Source organism: Lagopus leucura, unplaced genomic scaffold (assembly GCF_019238085.1).
Source record: "Lagopus leucura isolate 7727_CA_CO unplaced genomic scaffold, USGS_WTPT01 Super-Scaffold_100002, whole genome shotgun sequence".
NCBI lineage: Eukaryota > Metazoa > Chordata > Aves > Galliformes > Phasianidae > Lagopus > Lagopus leucura.
The window spans coordinates 20410550-20429705 of NW_024962263.1; the positions used below are offsets into that span (position 1 = coordinate 20410550).

The window sequence follows — 19156 nt, forward strand, 5'->3', positions numbered from 1 at the left end:
TTTACTTTTTGCATCAAACACCACCATCTTCAAGTTTTCCTTTGGCCATTTCTCTTCTCAGAAAACAAATTTAAAAGGTAAATTATGGCGATGGTGGAGAGAGAATGAATGCATGAACTACTACCAAATGTGGATTTCATAGGTTACTTAACTAAAAAGAGGTTGATCAAGGAATATGCAGTTGACATCAATGTACACAACTGCAGATAAAAGCTTCACAGAAGCTTTGGAGTGGAGACACGAACATGCTGTAAGATTAATGTGGATATTTGTAAAGAACTGATTAGAAAACATCTCAATGTGCATACTGAAACAACAGCTGCAGCTTTCCTATGGGCCAAGACAAACCTAGGACCTGTAATTTCCTGAAGTATAAGCAAAAGAGATGCAACTTTTACATCATAAAACCTCCACTCACTGTGATATTATTTAGTATCATTACCTATCTTCTTAGATTAAGCTAAAATACCCAAAAATGTACTATAAATATCAATTTCCATCTCAGGCAGTGAGCTGCATCAACACATTTAATATTAAGCCTAAACAAGAAGACTATCAATAACTTTCTATGGTTTACTTCAGGCTCTGCTACAATGCTCTGTTTGTCTTTTAGCTCAATCAGCTTTTCTGTATTCCAGTGCTTTAATCTGCCTTAGCTCTACTGGTCTACATTAAGAGCTGGTTCTGAGATTTCTCACAAAAGGCGTTTTTTGTAGGAACCCATCTCCAGCAATAATGAACCAGTCAGGTAAATTTAATTCAGCAGGCAAGAGAATATTTAAGTGGAAAATACCTCTAGGCAAAAAAAAAAGGCTTGGGCACAGAATAGCTCTGATTGCATGGCACACTTTGCACGGGGGCACTGAGATGTCCTCACCTCCATCCTCTGCTTCAATGTTTCTAGAATTTTGCCTGACAGAAGGACAAACTTTGAATAGATTCATAAAGAAAAACACTAAATACCAATGCCATCTGATAGCATCAAAAATTGTACAAATTAACAGGAAATATTAACTATTTATTTTTTCACCTTAGCTGTGTAAAGCTGAAATGCATTTTCTTGGCTAAACGTTTAATACTATTTCCTTTAAAAAAGAAGTAGACAGTTAACAACTCTCTACATAAACGATGAAAGGCCTGTCAGATCCCAACCCCAGCAGTTTAAGACTTATCTCAACATATGTTTTATGAAGATTTTTAAAAATTTCAGTTAAAACAGTCCTCTCATTTTCAAGACAGCATAATGGAAGAGATTATATACCAAAGTATAAACCAAGAAACTAAAATGTCCAACGGTTTCTAGAAGAGCACTGTATATTCTCAGTAGATTGTGTAGCACATACTATGCATGATGCATGTAAGCCAAGCTTATAATGTTTATAATGAAGGAAAAGGATCAACTTTCTGCAGCTACTCTTGGGACTTACTGGTAGACAACATGAGATGGGCAAAAATAATTTAAGGTATTAATGTTTTGTCTGCTCACCCCAGGAGAGAAACAACAGCTTATCAGTCTCTGCCACTGACGGTCAACAAATCAGCTTGCTACAATTTCAGCATCCCACAGGTACCAGCTGTGATCTGCAGGGTCTGAAACCACCATTTGCCATGGTATGAACATCCTTATGGAAGTGTTACGCCACCTGTGAGTGCTATGAGCCTCGTGTGTAAGAATGGAAACATTCATCTCGTATTTTAAGATGACAACTAGATTTAAATTGACTGCATTTCTCTGAAACATTTGCATGGTAATAGAATCAATATACTAAAAAAGGATAAACAGCATTCCAGTCTAATCCTTTTAAAGCTCATACCACATTTTGCCCCATCCAGGGAAAAGCAAGCAAAACAAGAAAAGGAAGCTAATAAAGTGCAGAATTTTCATTTTGAAACAACTATTCCAGTTGCTTCAGAGCTTAAAAAAGAAGTCAAGAGCCAATTAAAAAAAAAAGAAAGAAAGAAAACAGCTTCACAAATCAGTGTTGTTCTCAAGCAAAACTACATCTGTCTTCCTCTGGAATCTTCTCTATCATAATCAAGACATTCCACTTACAAAAAACAACTCCTATATTTTGTAATCTGCACTATTTGAAAAGATCTTGTTCATATTAAAAGCACACAAGACATTTGAAATTAATAGAAACATGAATTCTTTTTCAGTTCTGCCAACATTTAAAAGTCACATTTTCAAAACCATTTCTCAAAGTGATCTATAAGGCAAATTATTTCATCATTTAGAAGAGCACCATTCTTAAAATTTTGAGTAAAGCTTCAGCATACAGTTGAGAGAAGACTCAGACATCTCCAAAACTGTGAAGGATCACCCAGACCTAGAAGCCAAAGTGAGGCATAAATTCATAACTACTAAAACTCTTGCATTAAATTAACACTGCATGAACTAATAGGAATTTTATTTACAAGATGAATTTCCCATCTGAAAGATAAACAGGTAGACTTTGCACACAAATCCTATCTTTGGCGAGTTAGTATCGCTACCTCACCCCAGAATGCTCTAACACAAGCAAAACTGTATCAATAAACAAATCTGAAGACAAGCCTTCAAAAGATGAGTTCCCACACCACAATTAAAATTCTGAAAGGCTGCTAACTTTGCCTTTCCCTCAACATACAATGTGCCCACAGTTTAAATGCTTGGAGCACAGCTGTGCCACTAGGATCTTGTTTCTTCAGCTCCACACACAAAGATCATCCTGTTCCCAAACCCAGTCTTGTTCCTCCTCAGTCTCACAGATAATATTGCTGATCTGCACGGAGCGGAATCGTCTCACAGCGGCTCTCTGCACTTGCATTCAGCACGTTGTTTCCTGTTCTTTCCTACCAGAGCTGACAGCTGCCAAAAACACTCTAAACTGAATCAGAAATTGTACTCTACAATGAATTATGTGAACATCCCTAATGTGAGATTTCCAAGAAGTCCTTTCCACCTAATGAGGAGCTTCAATTAAAATAAATAAACATGTAAATAATAATTAATAAAATAAAAGGGGGGGGGGGGGGTGAGAGGGAGGGCATGCTTTTAAGTTAGAGCTACCTTCTTAGTTGGTTAACCTCAGGAAAGTATTTTATGATCGATGGTAAAGAGATATTCTCAGCTGAGTTGTGAATATTCCCCCTTTCTACATCTTGGTTAAGGCATTTGTCAAGAGCAACTGTTATCAAGACACCGAAGTACTCAGGTTTTAATTAAAACTATTGGGAAATGAACCATTTACCCAACTATTCGGTTCTCTAAGCCAGGATCTAAACAAGTCCTTCCTGTCTCCAGCTCAGCAGAACATGCCCTAGCTGTTGCTCATGCCTGCAGTAAGAAAGACTATAAAAAAGCGCATGACATTAGAAAACTCTCCTTACTCATTAGGCTGTTATTTTCTTGAGTTTAAGTCTGTTCTGTGCTGTAGCCAAGGAACTGGAGTGCATATACCACTTGCTTTTCAAAGAAATGGTGAGACATTCAATGTCCCCAGCCTTCTGTTTATCTGGAAAGCCTTTGGGAAAATTCTGACTCCTCAACACAGTCACTACTGCACAACGCCAAATCAGCTTGAAGGATCCCAGCCACTGTCAGCAAAACCACAACAAACCAGATTCAGATAATTCAAACAAAATTTTCTGGATGAGTCCAAGGAATGCAGCTCCACATACATGCACTACTTAGCAGTGGGTGGGAGGGGAGAAGAAATATGTCATTGCCTTGCAGAGAACAGTTTTCTGCAGAAAACAGAATAAGTGTTCCATTTGAGAAATACTTGCTCTCCTTATGAGAAATACGGAAGAAATGCTAGGTTTTAAACATTAATGTTATTATCCAAGTTGCCCTTAATCATCCTTTTCACTGTTTTGTTTATTTCATTTTTCTGAAGCAGTCTCCTCTACCACTCTTTCAAGGCCTTTTCTCTTTCCTCCTCACTCCAAAAAATAAAAGGAATCAGCTGGTTGGCAAGAAAAAAAAATCTAGTCAAAACAAGGTTCACTTTTCCAAACCAGTTGTAACTGCACATACAGGAACTGGATGCCTCTTAACATAAATCTCTGCTGATTATCTTAACTGGAAATACATAAAGACAAAAGGAAAGGATTGGAATATATTTATCCAAAGTCTTCAAAATATTGAAATACGTTCCTGATTTAAAATTTGTTTCTTTTAAGTCACTTCAAAGGAAAATGAACACTTCTAGTAACCAAACTAAGTCATTCAAAAAAAAAAAAAAAAAAAAAAAAAAAAAGTGGTACTTCTGAAGTTTCATACATATGCATGTGGAGAAATTGCTTCTGCCATCTATCTGGGCTACCTGCTGGTCAGTGTTACTGATCAAAATACATTTCTTATTCCACTTCTGATAAGTTTGAACTGTACAAATACATTGTTGTCATTCACACAGAGTTTTCATCAAGACCTCTCTGCTTTTTATTTCTGCTGAGCACCACATAAGAGAAGTTATGTCCCTGTAAGTAGTACTGGTTAAGTCATGGAGCACTGGTAGTTATGGCAGATGGAGCCCAGCTACAACCCAACACCTCACTGTTTCTGGAAGCAGAGACGGCACATGAACACTGAATGCACCTGAAGGATTTTGAGCATTAGCTTTTAACACAGAAAACTTGCAAACTTCCACAAATTTTTTTACTATGTATTAAAAAAATACTCCAGAAAAATACTCCAGCAACTGCCCCAGTACCTCCAGTTAGTACATCTAACAGAAGAACAAAATCAGAAATGGGCATTTTTTTTCTATCTCACTCTGTGAAGACTATACATGCTGAATTCTTAACAATTACAATCAGAGATTTGTTACTAAACATATTTAAGTGTATTTAGATCCTAGGTTTACCACAACGAGAATAGGGGAGCAAAATGCCCACAGCACAGGGGTTCATTATTCTTCAATGCTTAACAGATGTTAAAAACAGAAACACTACAGGAAATATACTGACCAACAATTCCCCAGATGTGTGATTGTTGCTATGTTGTAATTAACATTTTTTTCTAGCTACTCTGAATTTTAGATGTAGAACAATTCAGTTCTGGAAAAGTAAAACATGTTTTACATCCATTGAAAAAAAAATTAGGTTTAAATCAAAATATGAACATGGCCACATACTTGACAAAACTGAAAATTTGTTCAACTTACACCATCACCATTCACCAGAGTTGTGAAATGTAGTTATGAAATGGCCAGTTTGATTCCATACTTCAGAAAGCAATCACAGGCAATTGAGACAATAATGCTTCTTCAAATAGCAATTAGAACTTAGGTGTAAGAAAATATTGTTAATTGCCAGAGTTTCTGCATGTTTTCCTTTCTGAGTTAGTTCCTCCTGAACAGTGCATACCTGCATTGTAAAAGTTTTATGCTGGTTTTATATTTTAACTGAGTTATAAAAAGAGATCAAAACAGACTCTATATCCTTATACATATTCCTATTACTGACAAAAATATGAGCTTGGTATTCTTAAGAACTTAAACTTTATTTATTACTATCCTTTAAAAGCTCACAAAATTGTATTATCTCCTGCAATTTTGTTTCATAAAAATAATAAAATGCTTCTTCCTACAGGATGAAATTGTAAAAATCAATAAAATAATACTTCTCAAATAAAAGTCAACACAGAAATGTAAAAGCATCTCATCATGGCTACAGCTTCAGTAACAGAATAAGGCTGTGTTATTCCGCAAACAGTAAAAGATGATAAAGTGCTACTCAGTTTACTCTAGTTCTGAGGATTGTTAATCTCAGCAGTCCTACAAAGATGATGTGAGGGAGCACAGGATACCACAGTTTCATACCACTTTATGAAAGCATCCAGGATACAAAAAGAATGCAACATCAACCTACAGGGCACAACATTTTCTTTAGATGTTAATCTGTACTGGTATCTAGATCTCTCAATCAGTTGTTGATCAAACTGATTCTGGTACAACTGCACTTAGTTCTACCATATTTTTTAGGATGAAAGGATAAACACATTTAAGCCTGTCCTACTAAATCAACCAGCAATTAGAGTGCACGTATTTTGTTATCTGAGACAATGAGAAAAATCAGCATAAAACATGCCATAAGGAACCAACCCAGTCAGGCCATGATGAATATCCCTCTTAAAATATCAGCAACCAAAAAAATAAAATAAAATAAAAATTCTAAGACACCAATCAAACATTTTTGTTTAATACCACGTTTAATACTGTTGAATCAATTCACTTATCCAGCTTATTTATTTTTTAAAACTTTTCCTCTACAGACTTTCTGCTACTGAGCCCCTTTTATTTCCTCACTCTTCACTACAAATTCCCTCCATTTAAGACTTTTAAGTAAGCCCTCCTATTATTCATCAGGAGAACTGATTACTTTCTAAGAGCTCTGAGGTCTCATCGTAACACAGTCCAACGTAGCATGGCTGCTGCTGAGAGTGAAAATAATCTCAAGAGGGAGCCAAGGGAATTAAAAAACAAAACCAGAAAACAATAACAATGAAAAACCACTCAAGGAAAAAAGTTTTTCTTTGACTTTCCCCATTGATTTTACTGCATCTTAGAAAGTTCTGCCCGATTACTCTTTCAGCGAGAAAAGGAGCTGCATGGAATATGTTGTATTTTAGCATGGACATTTTTCAATCAGTTGCTAGAGAGCCATATCCAATAGTTTCCTGGAAGTGCAGGAATTTGAATTTAGACTCCGTATGTCCCTTAAGTGTTTCTGTAGAAAGTAAAACATGACCAATCAGCTTTACTAGTTCTTTCCAGATGGCTGCCTTAGAAGCTTTCCATCAGCATATTTGCAGGTTCTGACATGCAACTAGACTTCCCTACTCTGTGTGTCTAAGCAATCTCCACATCACTGATCCTTTAAAGCTTACATTAAGGAATGAGCATATGCCTAATGAGCCTATTGTTACATTCAACAAAAATAACCAGTGCTTTTCATGAGGAGAAATATTTTTTAAGATTGCAATTTCTTACATAGAATTAATATATATATTCTGGGGCAAAACCTGAAGCATTTCTGATATATCCACAGACAATAAGGGGAGTCCAAGACTTGAAAATACACTTTGAACATAACAAGTCCATACAAGCATTTCTGAATTTTAAATGTAGCATCATGGGATGACCTAGGTTGAAACAGACCTCACAAATTCATCTAGTCTAACCTGATTAAAAGGATGCAACAACTATGAAACCAGACCAGATTAATCACTGCTTTATCCAGTCTGTCCTTAAGAACTTGATGTTCTTTTAAAACCTTCTTTTAACTGGGACTTTATTTTTGCTACATCACTAAAAGATTAAAACACAGCTGCATTAAAAGTGATGCAGAATTTCTGGTTTGGCACATGTAACAGAGACCAGTAATTTACTACTTGATTGCAGGAGAAGCAAAATGAAGTCAACAGGGTATATACTTTCAGAATGACCTCACAAAATGAGAAATGGAAGAAGTCACTGGCCCGATAAATCCTACTGCTTCCACCTGTATGTAGTGATGATGAAAAGTGATTATGCGAAAAGTATGCAAGAACATCCACTTAAACCTGTTCCTCAACCATTTCCTCCTCTCTGCTAAACACAAACACTCCTCCCAATACCAAGGTTAAGAATATTTGCCACAGTAGCAAAAGTAGCAGCAAACTAGAGTCAGGAAAGGAAGAGGAGACCTCATGGGCAGCCATATTACATAGTTTACAGAATCACAGAATGGTTTGGGTTTGAAGGGACCCTAGAGATCATCTAGTTCCAACCCCTCTGCAATAGGCAAGGACACCTCCCTCCAGACCAGGTTGCTCAATGCCCATCTAGCCTGGCCTTGAATGCTTCAGGGGATGGGGCATCCACAACCTCTCGGGGCAACCTGTTCCAGCATCACACCACCCTCACAATAAAGAATTTCTTCCTAATATCTAGTCTAAATCTACCCTCTTCTAGTTCAAAGCCATTTTCTTTTGTTCTGTCATTACATGCCCTCCTTCCCCAGCTCTCTTCTAGGGCCCCTTCAGGTACTGGAAGGCTGCTACAAATTATCCCCAGAGCCTTCTCCAGGCTGAAGAGCCCCTTCAGAGGGCTCAGAGTTAGGCTCACACCTAAGAGCTGTCTCCAGCCCCATGGCTCCATCAGGCTGTTCACTCCAGGAAGGGGAGTCTGTGGTTCCCCTCCATAGGCCAGCACCAGCTGTTCGAAAACAAAACATGGGCAAAAAGACAGCTCAACAAGTAACTTCTCACACCAAAGCAACTTCTTTCAGGATTTGTTGCACCTAGGACAGTTACAGTAAATAAATGCTCCAGAATGCTCTCCTTAAATGACAACATTCTATCAACATTTGAAGCGCACAATTTTAGCGTGATCTGCCTGAAAACCATGCTCCAGAGAAGAAACTGGTGTCAAAGAAAGGCTAGTTTGCAGGCAAAATAACCCCCTTGGGAAACCTACAGGCATCAGAATTGCTGGTTTATATCCACATACTACCTCCCAAAGATCAGCTGTACAAATCCAGCTGTTCTGAAGCAGACACTTTACACACAGATTTCCTTTCCAACAGCAATTTATAAGAGATTTGGCAGCTCTCTGTGACCAACTGTACATTCAAGATAGTACTATAATGTTTCTTCATTTTCTCAGATATAGCAAACTCCTCAACAGTGCAAAGAGATTTCACTGTGTACAAAAATGCCAGAGAAAAATTAACCATGTAGTTCTGCCTATAATTAGAGTCAGCATGGAAAACACAGAGGTATCTGTCACATCTTCCTGGATTTGGTTTTGCTGTAAGACCACTGCATAACTTAGAAGCAGAATTCAGAGTGCATATAAACTTGATGTATAGAAAACTCAGAAAATCAAAATGTGAGATTCAGTGAATCTTCAAAACCCATGTCAAAACCATGCTTAGGACTGAACAACCCCATGGAAATAATTCACACCAACTTTAACGTTTATTCAAGCCTGAGTTAGAATTTGGCTGTCACTAAACTCTGACCATCTGATACAGTAAGGCTATAAAGCAATGATTATGATCTAACAGACCACAGCCAATTGCTGACATTTTATTCAAGTTTACTTATGCTCAAAACATGTTTTTAGCTGGAAACTGTTCGGTGAGAAAGTCGGGATAGAGAATTCTTGTTTTACTTTCATACTGTAGCTCTTTTATTTATCTGGCCCAGAACACAAGAACATATTTAAATAAAAAACGACGTATACATACATGGACACACAGACACGGACACCCTATTCAAATCATCTTTATGGCAACTTAGACTAGTAATGCTTCTTGGAAAAAATATTTGTGATTACATGGAAATGTATGATTTATTAAGCCTTCAAAGCAGCTGATAATTGTGAAGTTGAACTTCAGCTAATAAAACGCCCGTGCTTCTGTTCAAGCTCAAATTTGCTTGGTAACTAAGTTGAACTGACACTGCTGCATTTATGATCTCTTACTAATTTACACCAGCAGAGTGTGAAATCCAATTGACTGCTCAGCTCTGCATCCTCTGAGCTGCTCATAAGGCTTTCCATCAAATGATTATCTGGATGGGCAGCCTGCAATTTGGAAATATTATCAGGAGGTAATTGATTCATCAAGAAACATAATTCTTAAATTAACATTTAATGTCTGGTACACCACATTCCCCAGTATCACTTTCTGCATGTGATCACATCTGGTTATGCAGCAGAAGCTGATCCCTTGCTGTTTTGTGTCTTGGAAACTACAGCCTGCACCTTTTGCCCCGTGGCCCCAGTGCAACAAAGCAAAGCAAGCAACATACCTAGTCATTGTTATGAGCTGCTTTCCCTATGGGTCTGGGTTGTAACTTTTTCATTTCCTGCAGCTGCAGAGGTTGTCAGACAGTCTCACAGGCAGTGCTTTGGCTCTGAGCCATGGGTGGGGAGATCTCTGTCCTTACTCATAGCCCACACTTTGCTTGCTCACAGTCTTAAAGCAGCAAATTTTTCTCTTCTGCAGCCTTTCTCTGCTTTTAAGCAAACGCTTACTGTGTATATATTTTTTCCTTCTTTACTTCCACAGCAAACAGTGAAAATATCCACTTAAGAACTTTGTCATCTCAAACTCAGCTCTTATTTGTCAACCATCTTGTTAGATGGTGTCAGTTATTTGATGTTCCTTACTGTACCATAAATCCTTTGAGAGATATTGAAGTTGTGGGAAAAAAAAACCACCACCACCAACAACAACAGAACAAAAGAACTGCTGAAAAGACATTTTTCAGTTTATGGCACCAGTAAAGACTGCATCCTCAGTGTAAAATCAAAAGCCAGCATTCAGTATTGCAGTACAACAGGTAAAAAAAATTACAAACAATTTCAAATATGTGCCAATTTTTTTTTTTTCCCCTGAATTTACAAGCTTGATTTTGCTATAATGATTCCTGTCCCTTGCCTTTTACCCAAAACTCTGTGGCTGTTTAAATGTCCTGCAAGCAAAGGAAAGAAAACTGCATATATAAAAAAGAATGTTCAACAGAATGAAAAGAAACCTTGGTAAAGAAGAAAAGCTCTAAATAAAGCAGTGGGAACATTCTTTCTCACCCATACCCAATAACATGTGGGGAATCACTGAAAATAAAAATGTTGCTGTATGCATTACTTGTGAAAAACATGTTCTTCTGAAGCTAGTAATTTATTTTTTGTAGAGTGCACCAACTGTTATCCAGCCTCTTCACTACCCACTTGTTTGTCTTTTTCCCCATTATAAAAGGGATTTTTTTTAAAAAATGTACTCATCTGCAAAAATGCATATTAAATTGATTACATGACCCAAAAAACTTATAAAAATGGATCAGATATCCAGCAGAGCAAGCAAGAGGTCTGGAATCTGCAATCAACACTACCTACCTAATGAATGTCTTTTTTTCCATGTAATACTTTTCTGTATGCTTAACAAAATATTTGTTTGCTGAATTATTACACAATTCTGAAGACTGAAGATCTCGAAGATACAATAAATGCCTTTTTTTTTTTTTTTTTTAATTTTTATTTTTTTACCCGTTGATACTAAGTAGGTATTTTAAACAATACATCTTCCTAGAACCATAGAATGCCCTGGGTTGAAAAAGACCACAATGATCATCTAGTTTCAACCCCCTGCTATGTGCAGGGTCACCAACCACCAGACCGGGCTGCCCAGAGCCACATCCAGCCTGGCCTTGAATGCCTCCAGGGATGGGGCATCCACAGCCTCCTTGGGCAACCTGTTCCAGTGCGTCATCACCCCCTGCATGAAAAACTTCCTCCTAATATCTAACCTAAACCTCCCCTGTCTCAGTTTAAAACCATTTACCCTTGTCCTGTCACTATCCACCCTTGTAAACAGCCATTCCCTCTCCTGTTATACGCTCCCTTCAAGTACTTGGAAGGTCACAATGAGGTCTCCCCGTAGCCTTCTCTTCTTCTGGGCTAAACAAGCCCAGTTCCCTCAACCTTTCTTCATAGGAGAGGTGCTCCAGCCCTCTGATCATCTCAGCAGCCCTCCTCTGGACCAGCTCTAAGAGCTCACTGTCCTTCCTGTACTGGGGACTCCAGGCCTGGATGCAATAGAAGACAAGTAACAACTACAAAATTATGTAAGCAAGTGAAGAGATTTGCTTTCTGGGCTGTCATTTCTTGTCTTTTAGCATCAGAATAAAACAATATTACCTTCTGTGACTGACGAGCTTTGGACAGACACAGAATGACCAAGATCAGCTGTCAGAACAAGGCACCTCATGGAACACACTTTCTGCTTTCATAATCTTTCTTATCACCCTCTTTTGGATGACCACCATTTCAGGTAGTTAAGACATTAAATATTACCCAATGCATTCTTACTTAGCAATGAAATATGATCTTGCTGTAAACTAGAAAAGGCTTGCTGTTTCAAAACTTCGAAGCTCGCTTCACCTCTGAGATGCCTTTCTAGCTCTACTTGTCAATCAGACAGGATTGTTAAATGCTGTTGAAAAGATCAGAACTGTAGGATCTCTAGGATCTAAACTATGGGTTTCCAGGAAAACTTTGAAAGTTGTTTCATGGGAGTAACTAAAATGAGCAGACATTACTAAAGACCTACAGAGTCCAAATGATACTGAAAAGAGTGTAAAACTCTTCAATTAATCCATTTCTATAAGCTAAGGAGTCAACATTCAAGCAGCTACCCCTGCCACTTCTCTGATGGTGGGTCATCTCCTCTTCTTCTCTAGGATTGTGTAAAACCTCTCTCTCTCTAAGAGAGAGCAGCTTCTGTACAGCAGCTTCTGATGCCAAACATGCACAAATGCCAGACTTATGTCTGCTGCACGTGTCTTAATCCCTGAAGTGTACAGAATTAATCATATCTGATGCTCACACAGTTCACAGTGACATATTGCATATACTTGCAGACCTTAAAACTCCACAGGGCAATATCCTCACTCAAATCATCCAAATAATCTGGAAGTTGTATTGCATTGTAGATAGAAATACATAAATAGAAGTATTTTTATTAAGAAGCCTGAGTTGCAAAAATCACTAGAAATCAGGAAATCTAACAATGGTGAACACAAGTGCACAAAGGCCTACCTTAATTTATCTAAGGCATTCACATGTTTTTTCTTAGAAGAGTGTTTTGTTTTTATTGCTGTTGTTTTAGGGTTCTTTTGTTGATGTGGTTTTTAAGAATTCATACCTCAATGAATGCCCACAATGAACAATACTTAAAAACTGAGATGATCATCTACTTTTTCCCCTCGCTATTCTGATTAGCATATCCCCCAGTGCCTTGTTTGCAGATCTTTAATCAAATCCAGCACTTGAGAAATAATAACTTCTGGTTGGGATTGTCCGAGGAACACTTCTCTATGCAGCAGAAAAAAACAACAACAAAGCATCCCACCAACTTTCCCTAACTTTCTGTAACCCCTCTGCATAGCAAACACTACCACAGCTTCTTTCTAGTAATAGAAAGCTGAGTTATAGACTGAAGTCAAAAGCATCCTATGGTCTACATTGCATAATCTAAAGCTTATTTTTTCTCTTTTTTAGCTTCCAGATTACTTAGCATTATATCATAGGTTGCATGTTCGCACTGACTTCAGTCACATGCACAGGAAACTTTACGAATCAGATACCCAAGTCCTGAAGCCTGACACCCACTAAAGTGGGAATAAGCAAGTAGCAGCTGCTTCTTATCAGCCGGGGCTCAGATGATGTGCAATAACATCACAAGGGAAGTCTATGGAAGAGGCAAGAACAGAAGAAACTTCGGAGCCTTCATTCAATCGTGCAAATCATGTTGATTCTAGCCTTCTCTTTTCTTCTGTTTCCATGATCAATATAATTAATCAATGCTTTTTTTTTTTTTTTAAAGCAGTATGTCAAACACAATCTCTATCAATTTTACAATGCTCTGCCCCTTCTTCTCTCCAAACAAATGCTGAAGGAAAAATATCAATACAGATTATGTCCACTGGTTGGATTAATAAATGTAACCTCTCTCCCCCAGGAGTCTGACAGGCCCAGTGTTCTTCACGTAACATAAATTGCTCAGTACAATCTACTTCTTAATAAAATTCTCTGTTTTCAAATGCCAAGTACCCAAGCTGCAAAGAGAATTGGAATTATCAATTCTGTACTTAGAAAAAATACATCTGTTAAGATTTGCATGATTTCAATCCATCAATCAAGAAGAAATGCTTCCATGAAACCTAACTGCACTTTTATTACCAAAAAAGCCTGCAAAATTTATCTTCCCAAATGGGAACACAAGAAGTCAAAAATGTTTTCTGATTAAATTCTTTGGATGTTTTTAATCACATTGTGTTCAGAAAGTTTCTCCTGTGCTTGCTCCTGACATAAGTAATATAAATTCTTCCTATTTTAGTCAAGCATGTTATTACAGGGTCAGTTTTAAATGTGAAAATGTGTGATGTTCTAGCTGGGATGGATGAAAAATTTGGAAAAAAAAAAAAAGAGCATATTTTAAAAAATTCTCTAAAGACATGATTTTGTTCTGGGAAAAAAAGTCTTCCCCAGCACCATTTTCTTATTAAGTTTGTTACTAGAAATAAGAAGCTTTTTGAAAGGCATCTTTTCCTCCAGCATGTGCTGAAACACCTAATGAATTAGTTATTATTTTAATTCACACTGCTTTCTGTTAAGACTTCAAACAGCTTCAAATGAGGCAAGCAAATTTTTTTTCTAATAACTAACAATTCTGTGAGCCTGAAAATTTATCGAGCCAAAGGATGAAACTATAGTACAGCAAAACCATAAAAACTAAAAACAAAAAAAAAACTTATTAGATTTTTACTACACCCTTTAGGGCCTCATTCTTCCATTCAAAACAAAAGCAAAGTAAGATTTCAGAATCCAGCTGCACTGAAACAATAAGTTAATTTTGTCTTTACTCGCCCGGAAAACTCAGTTAAGTAAAATACTGAATTTGTAACAGCTCATTCCAATGCCAGGGCACATGGATGTGCATATCTAGCTCTTCTGTAACTGAGCCTGATTTTATCATGACTTCTTACTGAAGGATTTTTCAGGAAATACTGATACTACATGCATAGGAGGTTTTTGTCACACATTCAACACATGATAGGTATAGATATATATTGAAGCTTGATCTAATATGATATGCAAATTTGTTTACCAAAACATAATTCACATAAATCTCTTCCATCTTCTGCCACATCTTCACTTAACAAAGACAAATGCTGTTTATGAAAGAATCGATAGCATGGCTGTAGGATCCTAAGAACTAAAAACTGCTTTATCTAACTAAAAATTAGAAACCAAGACAGAGTAAGAACAATGAAGTGCCCATTTATCAAGCACTCGCTATTACCCAAAACTCGTGCTGCTGTCAGCTAGACTTTGCTTCCATCATTTCTTACCTTTGTGGTTAAAGATCCCCTCCATCTCCATACTACTGCGAGAGTGTGCAATGCAGAGGGACCCACAGGGGACCAGGCCTTCTGCAGCTGGGGACCGATCTGTAGTTCGAACCAGACACCAGTCGGGTTTGTCATGAGGTCGCTCCAGGACCTCCACAGTCTGCCCACGGCGGATTGTCAGCTCATTACTATTGCAGGCGGTGAAATCATGTATTACCACCGTCAGCTCGCACCCACCAGACAACTGTGAGGGAAAACAAGAGCAAGAAGCCAGATGAACGCTCATTATCAAACCAATCGTCATGCACCATTACCTATTCAGGATTCCTGGCAGGGTTCGTATTTTGGATGAGATAGCAAGCTTCTGGGGCTTTCCACATCAAGAACGGAGCACTTCAAAATCAAGCAGTTATGATGCTTCTAGTACAGATTTTTAACTCTGCTTGTATCTGCTTATGTTCCAAACACACTGGTTGTGACAGGGTTGGGTGGAGAATTCAAGCAGTTTTTCTTGCTAGACTGCTCCTTACCCTCAAAGTTGAAGAAGCAGCCACTTAAAAATATGTCTTATGGCTGATAACTCACAGCAAAAAGCCAGGTATTAGTAAATGCAGTCACTATGAGATTTATCATCTTGCAAACCCAAGGCAGAAAGAGGTCTGTTTCAAATGAACTTACTAACCCATTCCCATGCCATTTACAGTTCTTTCTCAGGTCACAAAATAACACAGTATACTCCATACATGAATACAAAAATCAGCATAAACTTCTTCACATAATATTCCCAAATACCTAACTACATGATACAACTTCCGCCTTCTTGCTGATTCCCCAATTAAACCACACAAACTTGATTTAGAAGCATGCAAGGGTTTCCCCACTACTTCCAAAACACTTCATTAGAACTTTTTTCCCTAAGGTTACATTTCCTCTTTGTTTCATCTGCTTTGATCAGAAATGAAAATTATTATATACACTTTGCAAAGTTCCCAAGATTGCTCAGTGCCAGAACACTCATCCAACTTAACTAAACAGCCTGGGAATGCCTTCTCCTTCCACGTAGCAACAGTGTTCCAGGCTACTTCAGACTTTAGTGTCTGAATATTTCTAGCTCATGGTGCTTTAGTGCCACATTCCCATTACAAGCGAGTATGGCTTCCTGCGGATTCAGTAGTTTAGATCAAGCTAGTCAACTCCTCCAACTCAGGGAGGTAAATCCTGCAATGCTCAACTCAGACAAGGGAGGACAAACACTCTCTGAGAGTTACAGTCACAGCTAATATAGAAGCATGTGCTCTACCCACAAACTGAATGATTCCTGCCATTTTATCGCTACCTATTTACACTCAGGTTCTTAACTGCCTGCTGGCTACATCTCACAAGCTTTAGGAGAAGAAGATAAGTCTACATTGTTATTTATTAGTTTTCATTACTGAAGTTTTCATTGCCTTGCACCAAAACATCAGATAGAATCTTTGCTAGGATAACACTATTTCTTATCAAGAAAGAATTTTAAAGCAGAGGGCAAAAAAAGGAAAAATTCAATAAACTAAAAGGCTAATTCCAAATTCCTCCCTAGTGGATCCTGCAACAACAGCATATAACTCCTAGCAGACAGTTTAACTCCAGAGCTTTCCCATGGTCCATGATTACTAATCTCAATGGCTACCCTTACTTGCATCCACACACCCAGAAAAAAGTTTCCTTTGGGGGAATGCAGAGGCTAACAAGGATAAAAACAAAACAAAACAAAACCCACATCCTTATACAACTATTGTTTAGAGATGGTAAATCAAGTTCCACCCATTTTGATCCAGGCTAAAAGTTAATCACGTTGTTACTACTACATTTCTTCAGATAGTCCCAACACTCAAATTATGACTGCTATATTTTCAAAGCATGCTACCTTCTCCCTCATTAAAAACTTCCTTTTTCCCTTCCCTCTCATTCTCCATATTGTGTGAGTTTTTAGCCCATGCAAAACTATGCCAAAAGGGAAAAAGTAAGAGCTTTCCCTTGTTTTCTGGTATTGATTTATGTTACAGCCTTCTTCAGACAAACTAAGAAACAATTGAAACCATCTGGATGGCTGATGGGGACTAAGAAAAAGCTGACAGAATATGACTTCAGAGACCAAATTTTTCCCAGGGAATTTCATATGCACCCCCCCACCAATGCAATCATCAAGACAGTAACAAGTAGACACTCTTCAGAAAATCCACCCAGACATTGTATTTTCTCCTAAATATCTACAAGAACATAGCTGTGGTTCTCTGCTTCCTGTTTGACCCTTCACTTCCCTGCAAATAGAAATATACTTTGTCTGCAGTGCAAGGGTCACGTGCTTTTGGCATTAGTATAGATGTTATTCCTTCTGCTTCCCTGAATTGGAAGGGAAAAAGTAAAAAAGAAAAAACAAAGATTTGCTCATTAGCTACATTTTTTACAGTATCAAGCTAAAGGAAAAAGATTGCTTAAAAAAAAAAAGATGATAGTAGCTATATCAGAAACTACTAAGTTACCCAAAAAAAGACTCTGAGACTGAGCAGGAATTAGATGTCCTGGCTGATCAGTACTCCATTTAAACTCCTCATTCCATCACACTTGAGAAGGCAGTATACAAGACGTTTCCAAAGTGCTAGTATTAATTCTTCCCTGTTTTCAAAGACTTTAACATCGTTCCATGCAATTTGACACATGACTTCTTTGCTGCTGTCTAGAACACCTATACAATGGGGTGTTCTACTCAGACTATGTTTAAAGTTAGCACCATGAAGAACAAACCCAAAAAACGTGTGTATCAACGTTACCCTCTCTTGGGATAGTGACCATTCTTCACCTCCCCAGCTGTAATGGCCAGGAAACAGTACTTCTCCCTTCATTTCTTTGTTCATTTTCTTTCCTTAACATGCTTTCTGAAAGCAGTTTCCTCCTCTGCACTGATTAAATGCAGTTGGACAGCAAGGAGTGTCTGGGATCGTGTACATTGCTCAACAGCTGTTGTTGGACAGCTTTGGCAAGGCTCTCTAGGTTAGCTGGAGGGAAGAGAAAGAGGCACAGCAGAACCAGGAGACTGATTTGCACTGAAGAGAAAGGAGTTGCAAACCACCTAAATAAAAGTTTAGGCTGAACAAGGGCTTTATCCGTCATTCTCAACAAACTCTTTATGTAAACTGAATTAATCATGCATGATAAAAATAAATGAGGCTATGTCTGAAACATGGAAACTGGAGAGACAGAGTCTAGATGAGAAACAAAAGCCAGACAGAAATAGAACAGCAGATTAAAAAAGGCGTAAGGTTTAATTAAACAGCTTATCATGGGACACAGTGCCTTGCTGTTGCTGAAATTAATGTTAACCATCTATGTTCATCTCGCTGGGGCTTTTTAATCACTGCTGATTGTAGAGAGGAAAAAAAAATAAAAGACATAACCCATGACTTATATACACAGATTCTTAGTTCAGGTTTGCAGAAGTCAGAGATACCACATCATCACTACTGACTGACTTCTGTCAAATACAATGGCCTTTATATATTGCCTCACTTAAGGACTGCTTATTAAGTTTGCTACCGCGTGGTACTTTTACAGTAAGGAGAAGTAGGAGGAAAGAGAGCAGCTAATAAGCTTTCTTAATTATTTCAAGTGTGAAAGATCTATATCTTTTTTAAAAATAGAACTTGGGTGTCTTTTCTCCCTCAGTGCAACTTCTTTCTCGGGGAATTTCTCTTTGACCAGACCCAGCTTGGCCTCTGATGCTAAGGAGAAGTGTATGCTCAGAAACAAGTTGGTTTTTGTTTTGGTTTGGCTTTTTAAAACTTAAGTAAAAAACTGGTTTGTCTTTATTTTTCTCCTGGCAGGTGATTTTTCTGCATTTTCAGCTGGTAGAACTGGTTGCCTCCTGCTGCTTCAGTGATCTTTCTATGCCCAAGCTTCAAGAAGCATGTAAATGAAATACAAATTCACACAGAAAGCAGTAGAAAGTGTTATCAACTGGGCACAAAAGACAATTTGTTAAAATAAAATACTGCTCCACTGACCACACAGAGCAGCTGGCATGATTCCAGATACTTAGGATAACATCGTATGATGGCTCTACTTATAAAAGCCTATCATTTCCTCAGGTATCAAAATAGTTCGGATTATTTAACGTTTCTGCCAGCTCAGTTAACCAAGCACAAAGAGATCTATCAGACCTACACTGCTTTCTTCAGCTTCCTCATTTCATTTCCTATGCACTGGATCAAGTTCAAAAGAAGATGCTAAAAC

At 37.9% G+C, this 19156-nt stretch overlaps 1 protein-coding gene across 3 annotated transcripts in view; it reads right to left on the bottom strand.

Annotated features, from left to right (window-relative positions):
* TRIO (trio Rho guanine nucleotide exchange factor) overlaps positions 1 to 19156 on the bottom strand; it is a 224410-nt gene that overhangs the window by 49668 nt on the left and 155586 nt on the right. For all 3 annotated transcript variants that reach the window (XR_006178638.1, XM_042870088.1, XM_042870089.1), the window contains exon 34: positions 14888 to 15131. Coding sequence is in view for 2 of the 3 variants with exons in the window: in XM_042870088.1 (XP_042726022.1) it covers positions 14888 to 15131 (244 nt within the window). In the remaining variant the exon portion in view is untranslated. The remainder of the gene's footprint in view (positions 1 to 14887; positions 15132 to 19156) is intronic.